Consider the following 18,168-nt stretch of genomic DNA (forward strand, 5'->3'; position numbering starts at 1 on the left):
TCTCCCACCCGGATCCAGGAAGCCTTACCTAAGGCTGGGTCTGCAGAGGCATGAACGTGAGGGCAGCTGCAGCACCCCGTTTATAGTGCGCTCAGCCCCGCCCCCGGGGGGAGGGAGGGGAGAATGCCTTTCCCCAAACGCTAGTCCTCGCCCCCCTTCTCCCCCAGCGCCCCCTGCAGAGGCTGCCCGCCCCCGCCGGGCTCCACGTCAATGATCCCGGCCTTCGCTGGCTGCTGGGAGCCTTCTCCCCCCATCAACGCCTCCTGGAGCTCAGGGCCCCCCTGCTCCCCACCCCCGCCCTGGGGCACTACACGTGGTGGTGGCACTCTCTGCCTTGAACCCCTGGGCTCAGCACACGGAGGCCCTTGGAGAATGCATTTTTTTAAGAAATATATTTTTATGGATTTCAGAGAGGAAGGGAGAGGGAGAGACAGAAACATCAATGATGAGAGGGAATCATGGATCGGCTGCCTCCTGCACGCACCACACTGGGGATCGAGCCTACAACCCGGGCCTGTGACCTGACCGGGAATCGAACCCGGGACCCCTGGGGCCTCAGGCTGACGCTCTATCCACTGAGCCACACTGGCCAGGGCGAGAATGCCTATGGATGGCGGGTGCGCGGACGGTTCCCCTGTCCCAGGCTCCTGTCCCCCATTCTGTCTCTCTGTCTCTCCTTTGTCTCTGGGACTCTCCACCGTGTGTCTCTCCATCCCTCTTTGTCTCCCCCCTCCCCGCCCCCACCCTTTGTCTGCCCTGGATTCCACCCTGGTGACAACAGGCGCTAAAGCAGGGAAGCAGGTGTGCGTGGGGGAGGGGGGAGGGAGGGGTGTCAGGCCCGCTCGACCTTATCCCCCCCCCCCCCACCTCCATCTGACAGGGGCCTTTTATGGTATCTCTGTCCCTCCTTCCCTGCCAAGCCACGACCTTGACCTCCAGGGGAGCCAGCCCTGGTGAGCGAGCACCTCACCCCTCACCCCTCACCCCTCTGGGCCTGTGGGTCTCTCTCCCCGGCCCCTGTCCCGCTGTCTGCACTCTCTGTCTCCCTCTCTGTGCATTTCTCCGCGTCTCCCTTGGGCCTCTGCTTTGGGTGCTCTCTGTGTTCTTCCCTCGCATGTCCCTCCAAGCGTTCTTTTGTTTGTTTGTTTGTTCATCCTCATTTGAGGATATTTTTCCAATGACGTTTTAGAGAGTGGGAGAGAGGAGGAGGAACAGAGAGAGAGAGAGAGAAACATTGATGAGAGACACAGGGACTGCTTGCCTTCCGCATGCGCCCCGACTGGGGCTGGGGTGGAAGCTGCAGACGGGGCCAGTGCCCTGGGCCAGGAATCAAACCCGAGATCCGCAGTGCTCAGGCCAGACTCTAACCACTGAGCACACCAGCCGAAGGTCTCTGCATGCCTGTCGCTGCATCTGTGGGTGCCTGCGTGTCTGCCTCTCTTGGTGCCCCTGTCTCCCGTCTCCCGGGTGTCTGTCTGTGACCCCAAGCTTGTCTCTCTCTGGCTCTGTGTCCCTGTAGTTACCCCGCCAGGGCCCTGATTTCTGCCTCAGCTCTCTCGTCTCCCTGCCTGTGTGTCTCCCTCTCCAGTTTCCGGGTCTTCGCACTTCTTCCCATGAATCTGGCTTCCCGCTCTCCCTTTCATTCTCGGTGTGTCTCCCTGTGGGCCTGGGCCTCAGCATCCCTGTGCCCTCCACCCAGAGCGCCCCCTGCTGGAGGTCCAGCTCTGCCCCTGGTGTGCCTGTGGCTTCCGGGCCCGACCCTCCGATCACCGGACTCCCACACCCTGGCCCCAGGTGGCAGACACACACACAGCCTCTCCCAGCTCTGACAAGCTTTATTCCTCAGGGCTGTGGGCGGGCCGGCAGCTCAGCCCTCAAACTTCTTCTTGCGGCCCTCCATGCCACTCAGCAGGTCGATGTTCTTGCGCCAGTCTCCCACCTCCCGGTTTTCCTGGGGAAACGGGGTCAGAGGTTAGAATGCCTTCCCTCAAATCTCCTCCAACTGCCCTCCAGCCCGCGGGGCCACTCTGGACGTCTGACCAAAGGTCAGGTTCTGGAGCACTCCCTGCCCCTCAACATCCCATCCACTTTGATCCATGCACTTCCTGTCTCCCTCCTGCACTTCCTGTCTCCCTCCTGCACTTCCTGTCTCCCTCCTGCACTTCCTGTCTCCCTCCCGCACTTCCTGTCTCCCTCCCGCACTCCCTATTTCTCTCCCAAACTTCCTGTCTCCCTCCTGCACTTCCTGTCTCCCTCCCGCACTTCCTGTCTCCCTCCCGCACTTCCTGTCTCCCTCCCGCACTTCCTGTCTCCTTCCCGCACTTCCTGTCTCCCTCCTGCACTTCCTGTCTCCCTCCCGCACTTCCTGTCTCCCTCCCGCACTCCCTATTTCTCTCCCAAACTTCCTGTCTCCCTCCTGCACTTCCTGTCTCTCTCCCGCACTTCCTGTCTCCCTCCCGCACTTCCTGTCTCCTTCCTGCACTTCCTGTCTCCCTCCTGCACTTCCTGTCTCCCTCCCGCACTCCCTATTTCTCTCCCAAACTTCCTGTCTCCCTCCTGCACTTCCTGTCTCCCTCCCGCACTTCCTGTCTCCCTCCCGCACTTCCTGTCTCCTTCCTGCACTTCCTGTCTCCCTCCTGCACTTCCTGTCTCCCTCCTGCACTTCCTGTCTCCCTCCCGCACTTCCTGTCTCCCTCCCGCACTCCCTATTTCTCTCCCAAACTTCCTGTCTCCCTCCTGCACTTCCTGTCTCCCTCCCGCACTTCCTGTCTCCCTCCCGCACTTCCTGTCTCCTTCCTGCACTTCCTGTCTCCCTCCTGCACTTCCTGTCTCCCTCCTGTACTTCCTATCTCTCTCCTGCACTTCCTATCTCCCTTCTGCACTTCCTGTCTCCCTCCTGCACTCCCTATTTCTCTCCCAAACTTCCTGTCTCCCTCCCACACTTCCTGTCTCCCTCCCACACTTCCTGTCTCCCTCCTGCACTTCCTGTCTCCCTTCTGCACTTCCTGTCTCCCTCCCACACTTCCTGTCTCCCTCTCACACTTCCTTTCTCTTTTCTCTCATGCACTTCCTGTAACCCCCATTCCCATTCTGACTCCATGCTACCTCCCTTCTCCCAATGCACTCCTAGTCTCCCCCTCCTACTTCCTGCCTTCCTGTTGCACTTCCTGTGCCCTCCTGTGCTCCCTGTTGAAGATCCCCCACCGGATTCTTCTCCCCCAAATTCCAGAAGCCCTCGCCCTGAGGCCCGGCCCTGGGACTGTTGCCCCACACCCGCTCCGCCAGGCCCCCTTCCCGGCCCAGCCAGCTCACCTTCTCCGTGTCCTCCTTCTTCACCTGCTTGAGGTGGGCCCGCAGGTCCAAGGACTCCTTCGCCTTGGTCCCCAGCAGCGCCTGCATCATGGCGTCCGCGGAGATCCGCACCCGCCGCAGGGTGGGCCGCTTGAACTTGCCCCGGAGGTCAAAGATCTTCTGGGTCAGATCTGCGATCTGGGGAGGCGGGGGGGACAAGGGGAGTGGAGAACCAGGGACACATCCCCGCGCAGCTACCCGCATCTCACGGTTCCCTGTCCACGCCTCCGCTCCTTCACCAACACTGGGCGCTCCGGTCACACATTTCACGTGTTTTCTGCTGTCCCGCTCCCCCTGCCTGGAACAGCCTCGCCTGGCCATACTGTAGCCAGCCTTCTGCCCGCCCCCTGCCGGACACAGGGAGCTGACCTGGGTCCCCAGGGTCCTCCCCCGCAAGGGCCCAGGCTGAGACCGCAGCCCCAGGCACGGCCTCACACCCTGACGGGACCCCCACTGCCCGTGCCCCCCACCTCTGTGATGTTCTTGGTGACTTTTGCCTCCACATCGTATCTCTCCTCGTCCACTTTGTCCACGCGGGCATGGAGCTGTCGGCACAGGTCCTGACGAAGAAAGGTGGCATGTGTGGTAGGGGAAGGCTGGGGCCTGGGCTCCTGGGTCTGAGGGAGGAGGGGCTGGGGGCCTGGGCTCCTGGGTCTGAGGGAGGAGGGGCTGGGGCCTGGACTCCTGGGTCTGAGGGAGGAGGGCTGGGGGCCTGGGCTTCTGGGTCTGAGGGAGGAGGGGCTGGGGGCCTGGGCTTCTGGGTCTGAGGGAGGAGGGCTGGGGGCCTGGGCTCCTGGGTCTGAGGGAGGAGGGGCTGGGGCCTGGACTCCTGGGTCTGAGGGAGGAGGGCTGGGGGCCTGGGCTTCTGGGTCTGAGGGAGGAGGGCTGGGGGCCTGGGCTCCTGGGTCTGAGGGAGGAGGGGCTGGGGGCCTGGGCTCCTGGGTCTTAGGGAGGAGGGTGGGGGCCTGGACTCCTGGGTCTGAGGGAGGAGGGGCTGGGGGCCTGGGCTCCCCGGTCTGAGGGAGGAGGGCTGGGGGCCTGGGCTCCTGGGTCTGAGGGAGGAGGGGCTGGGGGCCTGGACTCCTACGTCCGAAGGGCTGGGGGCTGGATATCTGGTTGTGAAGCAGACGGAAGCTGGTCTCTGGGAAACTTCGAACAAAGCAGAACTCCAGAGGCAGTAACCCTGAGAATCTACAGAACCAGGGACAGAGGAACCGACCTCTGGGTTTTGAGACTGTAGGCAGCTTGCGGGCCATACATATGTCTGAACTCGCGAGGGTAAAAATTGGGAGATTGGGCCCCAAGGTCCTGAGCAGAAGAGGAAGAAGGATAGTGACTGTACCCGAGCCCCAAGATGCAAGACTGGACAGAGGAGCCCAGGGCCTCGGGCTGGGCCGGGGACCCTGCTCAGAGCCTGTACCTGCAGCTCCTCGAAGCTCAGCCCGGCCAGCTCCAGGGGCTGGCACCGCGTGCTCAGAGCGCGCCCCCTCTCCCCGCGCCGCTCCTCGGCCTCGCGCTCCAGCTCCTGCTTCGCTATCTGCAGCATCAGGGTCTGCGGGGGGGAGGCCGCACCTCAACCCAGGTCGGGGAAGCGGGATGAAGATCCGCTGGAAGGCTGCCTCCGCCCGGGTCCTCTAATCCCAGCTCTGGACTTCGGTCTTTCAGAGTCCCGCCCCCTCAAGGTCCAGCATCCCAAGGCCCGCTGTTCCAGAGAGGGTCTCCCCGCCCCCAAACCCAACTCTCCAAGCCCCACCCACTCACACATGCGAAGCCTCAAGCTCCGCCCCACAAGGACGCCCAGGCTCCCTCTCCAGGCCGGCTCTCACCTTCAGCTGCAGTTTTCTCGAGGCGGAGATCTTAGACTTTTTCTGCGGGGATGAGGAGAGAGGAAGGAGCAGGGAGGGGGACGCAAAGGTAGGCAGTGGGAGGGGCTTCGTCCCGCCCCCTCAAGCCCGGCCCAGATTTGAGCCCGCCTCCAATTCCAGCACTCGGAGAACGAGAGGCCACGCCCCTCAATCCAATCCACCAATCTGGGCCTCTGACTCTGGCTAGGCACCGCCCACCACCTCGCAAGCCATCGCGGTTCCCACGAGCAACAGAACTCCGCCCATAGGCAGCGCTCACCAATCCGAGCCCGGTCCGGTGCGAAACTCCACCCCCAAACTCTCGTCATCCGCCTGGGCTCCGCCCAAGCCCAAAACCACGCCCACATCACGACCATGGCCCCGCCCCTTTCCCCCAAGGTGCAGGGTAACCTCCTAAGACTCTGAATCCAGGCCCCGCCCACCGCGCGGGCCCGGCTCACCTTGGCGTGCGGCTCGGTGGCGTAGGCGCGGTAGTTGGCGGAGGAGCGGCGTCGCATGGGAGCGGGTGCGGGCTCCCCAGCCTGGGGTCAGGGGGCGGAGCCGCGTCACCACCCGGACCCTCATTCCCGCTCCCTGCCCTCCGCTAGGGCTGCAGCCGCCCGCCCCGCCCCGCTCCGCCCGGAGGTCCAGCCCTGCCCCTCTCACCGCATCGCCGCTCCTGCGGGGAGAGAAAGCAGGAAAGGGGGTTCATGTTGGGCCTGTGGTCTGTCCCGTCCGTCTCCAAAGGGACCCCAGAAGCCCCTCTGACCAAGAGGTCCTGCCACCAGCTTCCCCGTCTCGGGTCCAAGGAGTCTGATTCCCAAACTCTTACCGGACTCCGACCCCCAGGAGTTCTGATTCCCCCCTCTCTTCTCAGGCCAGGGGTCCAGCCTCGCAGGCCTCACCCCTGCAGGAGATCCCCCACTCCCCCTGCCTCGGGCTCGCTCAGGAGACCGGCTGCACTCACTCGTCCGCCATGCTGAGACTCCGGCCGGGAGCTGGAGGAGGCAGAGAAGGGATAAGAGGCCCTTGGACAGTCAGCGAGGGGGCGTCCGGGGTGACCTTGAAGGCCCCAGGGACTTCAGTCTCGTCCGGGCTGCTCAGGCCTCACTGAGGACACTGATAAAGGGCGAGGGCAGAGACTAAATATACGGCTCCCCCTCCCCCTGCCCAGGATGCGAGATAACGGGGCGCGTGAGGGGTGGGGCGGGCGGTGCTCCAGCTGGATCATCCCGACACAGAGATGCCTGGGAATCCGGCCCCTTCACTCTGACTAGGAGTCCAGGCCTCTAACCCCTCCTCCCTCAGACCCAGGAGGTCAGGCCCCCAGCCCCTCCTCCCTCAGACCCAGGAGTCCAGGCCCCCAGCCCCTCCTCCCTCAGACCCAGGAGTCCAGGCCTCTAACCCCTCCTCCCTCAGACCCAGGAGGTCAGGCCCCCAGCCCTCCTCCCTCAGACCCAGGAGCCCAGGCCCCCAGCCCCTCCTCCCTCAGACCCAGGAGCTCAGGCCCCCAGCCCTCCTCCCTCAGACCCAGGAATCCAGGCCCCCAGCCCTCCTCCCTCAGACCCAGGAGCCCAGGCCCCCAGCCCTCCTCCCTCAGACCCAGGAGCCCAGGCCCCCAGCCCTCCTCCCTCAGACCCAGGAGCCCAGGTCTCAGCCCTCCACCCTCAGACCAGGGAGCCCAGGCCCCCAGCCTCCTCCCTCAGACCCAGGAGGTCAGGCCCCCAGCCCCTCCTCCCTCAGACCCAGGAGTCCAGGCCCCCAGCCCCTCCTCCCTCAGACCCAGGAGTCCAGGCCTCTAACCCCTCCTCCCTCAGACCCAGGAGGTCAGGCCCCCAGCCCTCCTCCCTCAGACCCAGGAGCCCAGGCCCCCAGCCCCTCCTCCCTCAGACCCAGGAGCTCAGGCCCCCAGCCCTCCTCCCTCAGACCCAGGAATCCAGGCCCCCAGCCCTCCTCCCTCAGACCCAGGAGCCCAGGCCCCCAGCCCTCCTCCCTCAGACCCAGGAGCCCAGGCCCCCAGCCCTCCTCTCTCAGACCCAGGAGCCCAGGTCTCAGCCCTCCACCCTCAGACCAGGGAGCCCAGGCCCCCAGCCTCCTCCCTCAGACCCAGGAGGTCAGGCCCCCAGCCCCTCCTCCCTCAGACCCAGGAGTCCAGGCCCCCAGCCCCTCCTCCCTCAGACCCAGGAGTCCAGGCCTCTAACCCCTCCTCCCTCAGACCCAGGAGGTCAGGCCCCCAGCCCTCCTCCCTCAGACCCAGGAGCCCAGGCCCCCAGCCCCTCCTCCCTCAGACCCAGGAGCTCAGGCCCCCAGCCCTCCTCCCTCAGACCCAGGAATCCAGGCCCCCAGCCCTCCTCCCTCAGACCCAGGAGCCCAGGCCCCCAGCCTCTCCTCCCTCAGACCCAGGAGCCCAGGCCCCCAGCCCTCCTCCCTCAGACCCAGGAGCCCAGGCCCCCAGCCCTCCTCCCTCAGACCCAGGAGCCCAGGTCTCAGCCCTCCACCCTCAGACCAGGGAGCCCAGGCCCCCAGCCTCCTCCCTCAGACCCAGGAGCCCAGGCCCCCAGCCCCTCCTCCTCCCTCAGACCCAGGGGTCCAGGCCCCCAGCCCCTCCTCCCTCAGACCCAGGAGACCAGGCCCCCAGCCTCCTCCCTCAGACCCAGGAGCCCAGGCCCCCAGCCCCTCCTCCTCCCTCAGACCCAGGGGTCCAGGCCCCCAGCCCCTCCTCCCTCAGACCCAGGAGTCCAGGCCTCTAACCCCTCCTCCCTCAGACCCAGGAGGTCAGGCCCCCAGCCCTCCTCCCTCAGACCCAGGAGCCCAGGCCCCCAGCCCCTCCTCCCTCAGACCCAGGAGCTCAGGCCCCCAGCCCTCCTCCCTCAGACTCAGGAATCCAGGCCCCCAGCCCTCCTCCCTCAGACCCAGGAGCCCAGGCCCCCAGCCTCTCCTCCCTCAGACCCAGGAGCCCAGGCCCCCAGCCCTCCTCCCTCAGACCCAGGAGCCCAGGCCCCCAGCCCTCCTCCCTCAGACCCAGGAGCCCAGGTCTCAGCCCTCCACCCTCAGACCAGGGAGCCCAGGCCCCCAGCCTCCTCCCTCAGACCCAGGAGCCCAGGCCCCCAGCCCCTCCTCCCTCAGACCCAGGAGTCCAGGCCCCCAGCCCCTCTTCCCTCAGACCCAGGAGCCCAGGCCCCCAGCCCCTCCTTCCTCAGACCCAGGTGTCCAGGCCCCCAGCCCCTCCTCCCTCAGACCCAGGAGCCCAGGCCCCCAGCCCCTCCTCCCTCAGACCCAGGAGTCCAGGCCCCCAGCCCCTCTTCCCTCAGACCCAGGAGCCCAGGCCCCCAGCCCCTCCTTCCTCAGACCCAGGAGTCCAGGCCCCCAGCCCCTCCTCCCTCAGACCCAGGAGTCCAGGCCCCCAGCCCCTCCCTAAACTGCCACCTCCATGAGGGCGGGAGCCTTGTCTGTCCTTCCATCACCTGATGGCCAGTGTCCTTACCCGAAGCTGGTCGCCAGGCAATCCATTTTGTTGACTTATATGAGGACCCACGTGTGTGGGGGGGCACTCAGGCACAGCACTGGGAAGGCCACTCCCAGGCCACTTGGAAAACCAGGAATCTGGTCTGGCTGTCCTCTCCTGACCTCTCCTGGCCCCTCCCCACTCCCAGCCCCGGAGCCGGACGGAGGTCGGACACAGGGACACACAGAGAAGGCTGAGAAGGCTCGGCTCTTTATTTGAGTCAGTGGGTGCTGAGCAGCCGCGGGAGAGGAGACAGCCCTGACACCCGCTTAGGCCTGGGATACCTGGGGACCCCGCAGAGCGCCCGAGGCCCAGGGCCCGGTCTCTGGGCTGCGTTTCGAGTGTCGGGAGTGGAGTGTGGAGCTCTGAGAGAACCATCTAGAATTCTAGGGACGGAATATAGGACCTCAGAAATGGAATCTGAAATTGGAGCAAGGCCTCTGGGGGCTGAGCGGGCATGTGGAGGGTGCACCTGGGAGTTCCAGCGGCGGGTCCAACTCCAGGACCTGCCCTTAGAAGCCAGAGGTGGGGAGGTGGTCTCTGAGGGTCCCCTCAGACTCTCTGGTTTGGGAGGGTCTGACTCCCTGTGGGCGGAGCCGAAGCCTGGAGTGAAGAAGCCTGAGACTCTGGGGGCAGTTTGAGGGGTTCAGAGGGGGTTTGACCTTGGAGGGGCTGGGTCAGGCCCTCCGAGGGCGGGTTTGTTGCCTCAGGGGGCGGGGCCAGGACATCAGGAGGCGGAGCCGGGGCTTCAGGAGGCGGAGCCAGGGCGTCAGGGGCCGAAGTCCCAGATTCCACCTCCGGGCCTCCAGTAGCTGAGTCCCGGGACTTGCAGAAGCGCGCGAAGGTCTCGGAGGGCCCGGCCCCGGGCTGTGGGGCGAATCCAGCGGCCTGAGCCAGTTCCCCGACCCGGTCGGAGAATGCCTGCAGCTGCTCCGGCCGCACGTCCACCAGGTACCTGAGATGGACAAGCCGCGTGGTAGGAGACCCGGCTCTCAGTCCCCAGCCTGTGCCCGGCCCTGCGCTCCGCGGACTCACCGGGCTAACTCCACAACCAGGCGTCCCCCAGGGGCCACGCAGGCCCCGAGCTCAGGGCTGAGAAGATGCACCATCCTGCAGAGAGAAAACTGGAGGGCTGAGGTCCTGAGGGAGGAGGGGCTGGGGCCTGGAACACTGAGGCTGGGCAGGGGGCTGGACTCCTGGGTCTGAGGGAGGAGGGCTGGGGGCCTGGACTCCTGGGTCTGAGGGAGGAGGGTGGGGGCCTGGTGTCCTGGGTCTGAGGGAGGAGGGGCTGGGGGCCTGGGCTCCTGGGTCTGAGGGAGGAGGGTGGGGGCCTGGTGTCCTGGGTCTGAGGGAGGAGGGGCTGGGGGCCTGGGCTCCTGGGTCTGAGGGAGGAGGGGCTGGGGGTCTGGACTCCTGGGTCTGAGGGAGGAGGGGCTGGGGGCCTGGACTCCTGGGTCTGAGGGAGGAGGGGTTGGGGGCCTGGGCTCCTGGGTCTGAGGGAGGAGGGGTTGGGGGCCTGGACTCCTGGGTCTGAGGGAGGAGGGGTTGGGGGCCTGGGCTCCTGGGTCTGAGGGAGGAGGGGCTGGGGGCCTGGACTCCTGGGTCTGAGGGAGGAGGCTGGGGGCCTGGGCTCCTGGGTCTGAGGGAGGAGGGGTTGGGGGCTGGACTCCTGGGTCTGAGGGAGGAGGGCTGGGGGCCTGGACTCCTGGGTCTGAGGGAGGAGGAGGGGCTGGGGGCCTGGAGTTCTGGGTCTGAGGGAGGAGGGTGGGGGCCTGGTGTCCTGGGTCTGAGGGAGGAGGGGCTGGGGGCCTGGGCTCCTGGGTCTGAGGGAGGAGGGGCTGGAGAGGGACCCCCAGGCCCTCTTACCCACAGGCCACGTAGAGGAGCGGGAACCGACCCTTGTAGCAGGTCTTGTGGTGGAGGGTCTGGGCAGAGCCGAGGGGCAGGAAGTGGACGGTGAAGGACGCCTGGCCGGGGGCTGCGGGGAGACCAGCACAGTTAGTGGGGGGCACAAAGCTGGCGGATGACACCCCTTGGCCTCTGGAAGCCCTTTCTCCGCCTTTCTCTTCGGGGGATTCCTGGGAAGTTTCTGGGACGGTCGGCCTGGTAGGCAGAAACCCATTTTACAGACCAGGCAACTGAGACTTGAGAGAGGGAAAGACAGTGGTCCATGGCCGGACAGCGCACGCGGCCGGGCTCGGTTGGGGATGGTTAGGCGGAGGCATGGTCAGATGTGGGAAGAGGGGTGTCTCTCCAAAAGTGACCTGGGACCCAGCAGCGTGTTAGAATGTTCTTAGCCTCTCAGCCTTAGGCTCTGCAGGTGGGGTCAGAATCTGGCATTGGAATTGGGGGTGCTAAGGACAAGGAGAGATCTAGAAAGAGGAGAGAGAGGGAGAGACGGGCCGTCAGGAAGGCCGCCCCCTGGGCCAGGCCCCGGGAACAGGACCGGTGCGCTGGTACTGGGAACCCCTGGAGCCTGAAGCCCGGGGCGGGGTCTGGGTCCCACTCGCCCCAGATGATGACGTGTCCACTTTGTCCCCCGAGCCCGCCGCCCATCTCAAGGGGGAGAGCTGAGTCCCTCGCCTACCAGGCTCCCCGGTTCCATTCGCATTGCCTGCCACCTCCTGGGGGTCTCCTTGGGCGGCGCGCGGGGGCCCCCAGGCGGCCAGTGCGCGGAACAGCTCCGTCACGTTGTGCTGCGTGATGTCACCCGCAGTCTGGCGGGGGGGGGGGGAAGGGGCGTGGCCAGACGCTGGGTTAGGGCCTCGGAGGCGGGGGCTTGGAGTACGTCACCCCTCCCACCCCGAGTCCCCAGAGCAGAGCGCTCGGATTCCGGGGACTGGGTTTAGGAAATAAAGAGGGTGGAGCCTAGGCCGTGGAGGCGGAGCCCAAGACTGTGGGCGGGGCCTGGAGTACAGGGGGCGGGGCCTGGTATGCAGGGGGCGGGGCCTGGTGCCGCTCACCTTGACCGGCTGCCCGTTGTTGGTCCGCAGGAGGCTCGGGTCGTCCGTTTCGATGCCGAAGGCTACGAAGGGCCCCGTGGCGATGTCCCCCCAGTACCCTCGCGCGGCCACGCGCTCCCCGCGCTGGGAAAGCAGGGAGCGAGGAGGTGGGCGGGGTCGATGTCGGGGACCTGGGTTCCCCCCACCCACCCCCACCCCCGAAGGAGCGGGCCGGGGCGGTGAGTGGACACGCACGTGGCTCAGAAGGCGGCCGGACGCCAGGGTGCGGTTGGGCACCTGGTAGGCGCTGGGGTCTCTGAGCTCAAAGGCGACGCCCGTGTCCCTCCAGCGCCTGAACTCGCTGGTGTGGATGACGCGGGCCTGCGGGGCCGGGGGGAAGGAGAGGGGACTCGGTGAGCCCTGTAGGGGGGCCCCAGCCCGCGCTCCTTCGCCCCCGGGACCGGCCCCGGCCCCTCACCCCGCGGTCGTGCAGCTTCATGTGCAGGTCCCAGTCGCTGACCCCGCGCCGGGCGTCGTAGCGCGAGCCCAGGTAGTGGCGCAGCCGCAGGTCCCAGAGGCGGCGCACGGGGAAGGCCTCGGGCCCCTTCTCCCCGCCGGCCCAGAAGCGGAACACGGCCTCCAGGGCGTCCCGCTCTCGGAACTGCGAGTCCGGGCCCGGGGGGGTGGGGGAGAGTGGGGAGAGCGATGGGGGGGCTGCAGGGAGAGCCGCCTTCCCGGGCTGACCCTCCCTTCCGCCCCAGGGGGTGGGCACGATTCTCCCTTTTCTCTGCCCTGGCGGGTGGGGCTCAGTGGTTAGAGCGTCGGCCCGCACACGGAAGGGTTGTGGGTTTGATTCCCAGCCAAGGGCACCTACGTGGGTTGCAGGTTCGATCCCCGGGCGTGTGCGGGAGGCAGCCAATGGACGCGTCTCCCTCACATCCACGTTTCTCTCTCTGTCCCCCTCCCCCCTCCCCTCCCTCCCACTCTAAAAGTCAATGGAACCCGGCCGCGTGGCTCAGTGGTTAAGGGTGGACCTGGGAACCAGGAGGTCACGGTTTGATGCCCGAGTTGCGGGCTCGACCTCCAGTGGGGAGGAGCGGGGGTGCAGGGGGCAGCCGATCCATGATTCTCTCTCCTTATTGATGTTTTAGCTCTCTCCCCCTCTGCCTTCCTCTCTGGAATCAATTAAATTATATATTTAAAAAATATAATAAAAAATCAATGGGAAAAAATATCCGCAGGTGAGGATTAACGAAAAGGAAAAAAGAAAGAAAGAAAGAAAGAAAGAAAGAAAGAAAGAAAGAAAGAAAGAAAGAAAGAAAGAAAGAAAAAGAAAGAAACGGAGGCTCAGAAAGTAGAAGCCACCCCCCTAAACTAAATCCCACCGTGGGAGCTGGGGAGCTGGGGTTCAGACTCCGGGGACCTCAGCTCACGCCCAGCTCCGTGCTCCCGGCCGCCCAGCGCCCCGTGGGGGGAGGATGGGCGCGGGCGGAGGCACCTTCAGGGCGCGCAGGCTCAGCCAGGGCAGCTGCTCCGCCAGGCGGTCGGGCTCCGGAACCAGGTGCGCCAGGCGGTCGGCCTGGGCGCGCACGAAGGCGGCCACCGGGGGGCGCAGCAGCGCGTTCCCCCACACCTCCAGGAAGGCCTCGCTCCTCTCTGTGGGGAGCGGGGAGAGAGGTGATGGGGGAGCGGGGGAGTGGGCCCAGAAGCGACAGCAGCGGCCCATAAGCTGCTTATGGAATGACGCCTTCTGTATGGCACACGCCTTCTTTACAGAATCTTACCAGGAGCCAGACAAGCACCACGAACCCGGCAAACTCCCCACCCACCCCGGTAGCTAGAAGCAAAGGACTTACACGCCCCTAGCTACCCTCGCCTAGCCCTCTGCCCCTCCCGGTAACCCCAATCCCGAATGTCATGTTTACATTCCCTTTGCCTTAAAAAAGTAAAGGTTAACCTTAACCGGTGTGGCTCAGTGGATAGAGCGTCGGCCTGCGGACTGAAAGGTCCCAGGTTCAATTCCGGTCAAGGGCATGTACCTTGGTTGTAGGCACATCCCCAATAGGAGGTGTGCAGGAGGCAGCTGATCAATGTTTCTCTCTATACCTCTCCCTTCCTCTCTGTAAAAAATCAATAAAATATATATATTTTTAAAAAGTAAAGGTTATACCAGGAGGTCATGGTTCATTTCCCATCAGGGCTCCATCCCCGGTGCGGGCGGGCAGGAGGCAGCCGATCAATGATTCTCATAATTGATGTTTCTCTCTCTCTCTTTCTCCCTTCCTTACTGAAATCAATACAAATATATTTAAAAAAAGGTAACGGTTATAGATGGAGACGAAGATATGTGTGTGTTAAAAGGTTTTAGTATAAATTGTTTCAGTTTCATTAAGGATCCTACAAGAGAAAACTATATACCTTTCATTGTATGCACATATATCTATATCAATATACCTATCTAAATGGGTTCATCTTAGTTATTTAACAACCTTAAAAAGAGAACTCTAGCCCTAGCCGGTGTGGCTCAGTGCATAGAGCGACAGCCTGTGGACTGAAGGGTCCCAGGATCGATTCCGGTCAAGGGCACATGCCTGGGTTTCGGGCTTGGTCCCCAGTAGGGGGCATGCAGAAGGCAGCCAATCAATGATTCCCTGTCATCACTGATGCTTCTCTCTCTCTCTTCCTTTTCCTTCCTCTCTGAAATCAATAAAAAATGTATTTTTTTTTAAAAAAGAGCCCTAACCGGTGTGGCTCAGTGGATAGAGCGTTGGCCTGCAGACTGAAGGGTCCCAGTTTTGATTCTGGTCAAGGGCATGTACCTTGGTTGTAGGCACATCCCCAGTGGGGGAGGGGGGTGCAGGAGGCAGCTGGTCGATGTCTCTTTCTCATCGATGTTTCTGGCTCTCTATCCCTCTCCCTTCCTCTCTATGAAAAATCAATAAAATATATTTTAAAAAATAAAATAAAATAAAAATATTTAGAATAGCCTGACTGGTGAGGCTCAGCGGTTGAGTGTCCACCCAGGAACCAAAGGGTCACCGGTTCGATTCCCGGTCAGGACACATGCCCGGTTTGCAGGCTTGATCCCCAGTGGAAGTGTGTGCAGGAGGCAGATGATCCATGATGTTTCTCTCTCATCAATGTTTCTCTCTCAAATCAATAAAACCATATTTAAAAAATTATTTAGAATAAGTTTTGTTTTTGTTTTTTTAAATCTGAGCACAGCTTGTCTGAATCCAGCGTTCGCTCTAGGTGCTAAGCTGGAATTGTTACTGAGAAACAATCACTTTCTGCCTCCCTCCCCATCCTCCTGTTCCCCCTTCTCCTTTGAGTCTCACGTCGTCGGAGGCTGCCTCCTCCAGGCTGGCTCCCTGGGATTCACACCTCTCACTGGGGAGGCGTGGGGCAGGACTGAGCTCAGCTCAGCCAAACCCTCCCCGCATCTGCAGACTCACTAATTCTGGCTCTGGAAGTCCCCTGGCCGCTTTTGGGCTTCTCCCGCTGTAGGAGGTTTGGAACGCGTAGACTGTGCCGTGCGCTGTTCCGAGAGTTTTGCGTGGGTTTTTCTCTTGGAATTCTTTCCAATAAGTGAGCAAATGATGAAATGGGGAGCAATGTCCAGAGTTTTACATTGCACCATTGGGAAGCCAGACTCCCTGCAGGGATGGGGGACGGGGGGGAAGGGGGTGCTGCCACCCTGGTCCCTGCAACTGACCTTGCAGCCCCATCCTCTCGGAATCCTCCAGGGCCAGGCTGAAGAACAGCATGTGTCGGGCCACAGCTTCCAGATTATTCTCCAGCACGTAGAACTGGGAGGACGGGCAGGCGGAGCGGCTCTGAGATTTGTGTCTCTGACTCCCAGGAGACTTGGGGGAGTGGGAGACCGGGGCCCCCTCCTTCTACGGGACCCAGGAGTCCTGTACACCAACGCCCCCCGCCCCCCCCCCCCACACACACACACTTCAAACACCAGGGTCTGGGCTCTCAGGACCCTCCTCCCCAGCATGACTCAGGAACCCCGTTCTTACGCCTCTTTCTCCCACTTGAACCCAGGAATCCCCAACCACAGACACTTCTTTCCTCAGGACGCATGCGTTGGGGCTCCAGCCTCCACCTCCCTCAGACCTAGGGGTCCAGGCCCCAGCTTCCCTCTCCCCCAGGGACTTGGGAATCTGAGCTCTTATTTAAAAATTTTATTTAATGCTTTCAGAGAGGCAGGGAGCGGGAGAGAGAGAGAAACATCAATATGATGAGAGAGAATCATGGATCAGCTGCCACCTGCATGTCCCACACTGAGGATCGAGCCCACAACCCGGGCCTGTGCCCTGATCGGGAATCGAACCGTGACCTCCCTAGTTCGATGCTCAACTACTGGGCTGGATGGAGACACACCGACGGGGGGGGCGGGGGGGGGGGGGTCGGGATTCTTATCTTCATCCTCCTCCTTTCATACCCCAGAATCCCAACTCACGTGAAACCCCCTGCGTGGCCAGCGCGCCGCCCTGGCCAGGGTTTGAAGCAGGTGGCGCCCATCCACCGAACCCAGCAGCAGCACGTCTAGCTCGGGGGTCCCGTGCTCTGGATTGGCCTGCGGGTCCGGGTCCACAGGAGGACCTAGCGAGGCGACAACGGGCTAGGGTTGGTGGCCTGAAGAGCGCCATCTGCAGCCTCCCTTCGCACGATGACTACAACTCCCAGCAGAACTTGCACAACTCCAGCTTAGGTTCTAAAAGGAGCTGTGCCTCTAAGCATTCTGGGACTCGTAGTCCTCAGAGAGAGAGAGAGGCCACCTGTGGCTGCCCACTCGGGGGCGCCCCCCGCCGTTGGAACCTCGGAGGACGTTACTGCACGATCAGGGACGACGGCCGGGGGTGGGGGGGACTCACTCTCAGCCTGCAGGTCCAGCGCCGGGGACAGGCCCCACCAGGACACGGAGCCGAAGCCCGTGCCGGAGCCCGCCGGGGTGGTCATCGCCCTGCGGGACAGACATCCAGGGAACCCCCAAACATCGTCTCCGCGCCGCCCACCCATCCCCCTCTCACCGCCCCTGATTTCTCGCCCTTTCCGCCAGGTGAGACCCCCCCTCACCTTTATCTTTTCAAATATCCCAGGACTTCTCCTCCCTCCCTCCTAGGGGCAGCCCCACGGTCCCCCTCCGGTCCACAACTGCTGCCCATAGTCCCGCCCTCTTTGATCAATCAACCAATGGGAATATGCGAGATGGCTCCGCCCCCATCAATTCACCAATGCGAGCGAGTGGAACCGCCCACTTCAAACTTTGCACCAATAGGAGCGTGGCTCCGCTCTCTCATTTCCATGCCTGAAAGGAGGGCGTGAGGACGCGGTTGTCATGACGACGGTGCTGGAAGAGGCTGGGGCGGAGCCTGGGGAAGTCCAAGCTTCTGGTCTGGATGAAGCCTGAGCTGATTCAAAATTTGAAAGAACTGAACGGAATCTTGATTAATTCAAACTAAACTGAGGTGGCCTAGGCCTTAAACTACAGACGTGTGTGTCCCCTTTCCCCCTCACACCCTGACCACCACACCCCGCTTCTCACCTGGCAGGTAGCACAACTCAGGGTCAGGCCATCCAGCACTGGCCCTGGTTGTACATGTTCTTTCTTTTTTAAAAAAATGTATTTTTATTGATTTTCTACAGAGAGGAAGGGAAAGGGACAGAGTTAGGAACATCCATGAGAGAGAAACATCGATCAGCTGCCTCCTGCACGCCCCCTACTGGGGATGTGCCTGCAACCAAGGTACATGCCCTTGACCGGAATCGAACCTGTCTTTAAAGATTTTTAGAGAGGAAGGGAGAGGGAGAAAGATAGAAACATCAATGATAAGAATCGTGGATCGGCTGCCTCCTGCAGGCCCCCTACTGGGGATCGAGCACCCGACCTGGGCATGTGCCCTGATTGGGAATCTGTGACCTCTTGGTTCATAGGTTGACACTCAACCACTGAGCCACCGCGGCTGGGCTAAAGTTTTTATATTTCATCCACTGTGTATTTCTTTTCTGCATTGCATTTTTAAATATTGCATTAAAGTACTCTCTATCTTGACGACTGAGCAATTTGTTTTGGGGGTTCTATTTGTCTGGCTTTGCCTTAAATGTTGGGATCCTTGTCCTGACCATGGAGAATATTACACGTTGGCTGGCGTGCTAGCAGAAATCTCAACTCCGTATTCAGTGACCTCACATTGGGGGCGTGAAGTCAGCCACAGCGGGAGTATTTACACCACGGGAATGGGTGAAGGACACACTAGGGCTTCACAAAGGTGGTAACAGCACATCATGGGGAGCACCCCCGTCCCCTGCCCCCAGGGCTGTGTTCTTTGCTGACATCCTCCCTCCTCCTCCCCCTGGAAAAATCCAGCTCCTGCTTTCGGCCCCTGCTGGGGACCATCCCCCGCCTTCTTCCGCTCCTCCTGCCTTCCCAGCAGAATGTCCACAGCAGTCCCCCCGGGACTCACACGACCTTATTTTGTTAAATGTGTTTTTATTGATTTCAGAGAGAGAGAGA

The 18,168-nt window shown here is 62.6% G+C and overlaps 2 protein-coding genes across 4 annotated transcripts; both read right to left on the bottom strand.

The window, feature by feature from the left end:
• Positions 1–1,843: 1,843 nt before the first annotated feature.
• TNNI3 (troponin I3, cardiac type) lies at positions 1,844–8,757 on the bottom strand. 3 transcript variants are annotated; one of them, XM_079759543.1, is made up of 9 exons: positions 8,680–8,757; positions 6,163–6,314; positions 5,862–5,874; positions 5,657–5,737; positions 5,178–5,219; positions 4,772–4,903; positions 3,822–3,911; positions 3,313–3,489; positions 1,844–1,951 (listed from the first exon to the last, which is right to left on the bottom strand). In XM_079759543.1, the coding sequence occupies exons 2-9, from the start codon at positions 6,171–6,173 to the stop codon at positions 1,868–1,870; spliced, it is 630 nt and encodes a 209-aa protein (XP_079615669.1). In that variant the 5' UTR covers positions 6,174–6,314; positions 8,680–8,757; the 3' UTR covers positions 1,844–1,867. The 3 variants fall into 3 exon arrangements, with proteins under 3 accessions (XP_079615669.1, XP_079615670.1, XP_079615671.1); XM_079759544.1 differs by having other exon boundaries at positions 8,622–8,742; XM_079759545.1 differs by lacking the exon at positions 5,862–5,874 and having other exon boundaries at positions 6,150–6,314.
• Positions 8,758–8,937: 180 nt separating this feature from the next.
• Positions 8,938–16,800, bottom strand: DNAAF3 (dynein axonemal assembly factor 3). The gene is made up of 12 exons (XM_079759842.1): positions 16,731–16,800; positions 16,529–16,617; positions 16,114–16,256; positions 15,358–15,451; positions 13,141–13,298; positions 12,121–12,303; positions 11,898–12,023; positions 11,664–11,786; positions 11,288–11,417; positions 10,567–10,678; positions 9,736–9,810; positions 8,938–9,655 (listed from the first exon to the last, which is right to left on the bottom strand). Exons 2-12 carry the CDS (start codon positions 16,611–16,613, stop codon positions 9,253–9,255), a joined length of 1,632 nt encoding a protein of 543 aa, XP_079615968.1. The 5' UTR covers positions 16,614–16,617; positions 16,731–16,800; the 3' UTR covers positions 8,938–9,252.
• Between the last annotated feature and the right edge of the window lie 1,368 nt (positions 16,801–18,168).

This window comes from Cnephaeus nilssonii, assembly GCF_951640355.1.
Source record: "Cnephaeus nilssonii genome assembly, chromosome: 20".
In the NCBI taxonomy this organism is placed as follows: Eukaryota; Metazoa; Chordata; class Mammalia; order Chiroptera; family Vespertilionidae; genus Cnephaeus; species Cnephaeus nilssonii.

Bases quoted from the DNA above. Each gene is read 5' to 3' on its own strand.
- TNNI3 (XM_079759543.1), bottom strand. The intron at 4,904-5,177 runs GTGAGAGCCGGC...TCCCCCCCGCAG, and splicing joins CGAGAAAACTGCAGCTGAAG to ACCCTGATGCTGCAGATAGC. The intron at 3,912-4,771 runs GTACAGGCTCTG...TTTCTTCGTCAG, and splicing joins TGAGCTTCGAGGAGCTGCAG to GACCTGTGCCGACAGCTCCA.
- DNAAF3 (XM_079759842.1), bottom strand. From the start codon at position 16,613: ATGACCACCCCGGCGGGCTCCGGCACGGGCTTCGGCTCCGTGTCCTGG. The intron at 16,257-16,528 runs GTGAGTCCCCCC...TCGCCTCGCTAG, and splicing joins GCTGGACCTGCAGGCTGAGA to GTCCTCCTGTGGACCCGGAC. The intron at 9,656-9,735 runs GTGAGTCCGCGG...TGTCCATCTCAG, and splicing joins CTGGTTGTGGAGTTAGCCCG to GTACCTGGTGGACGTGCGGC.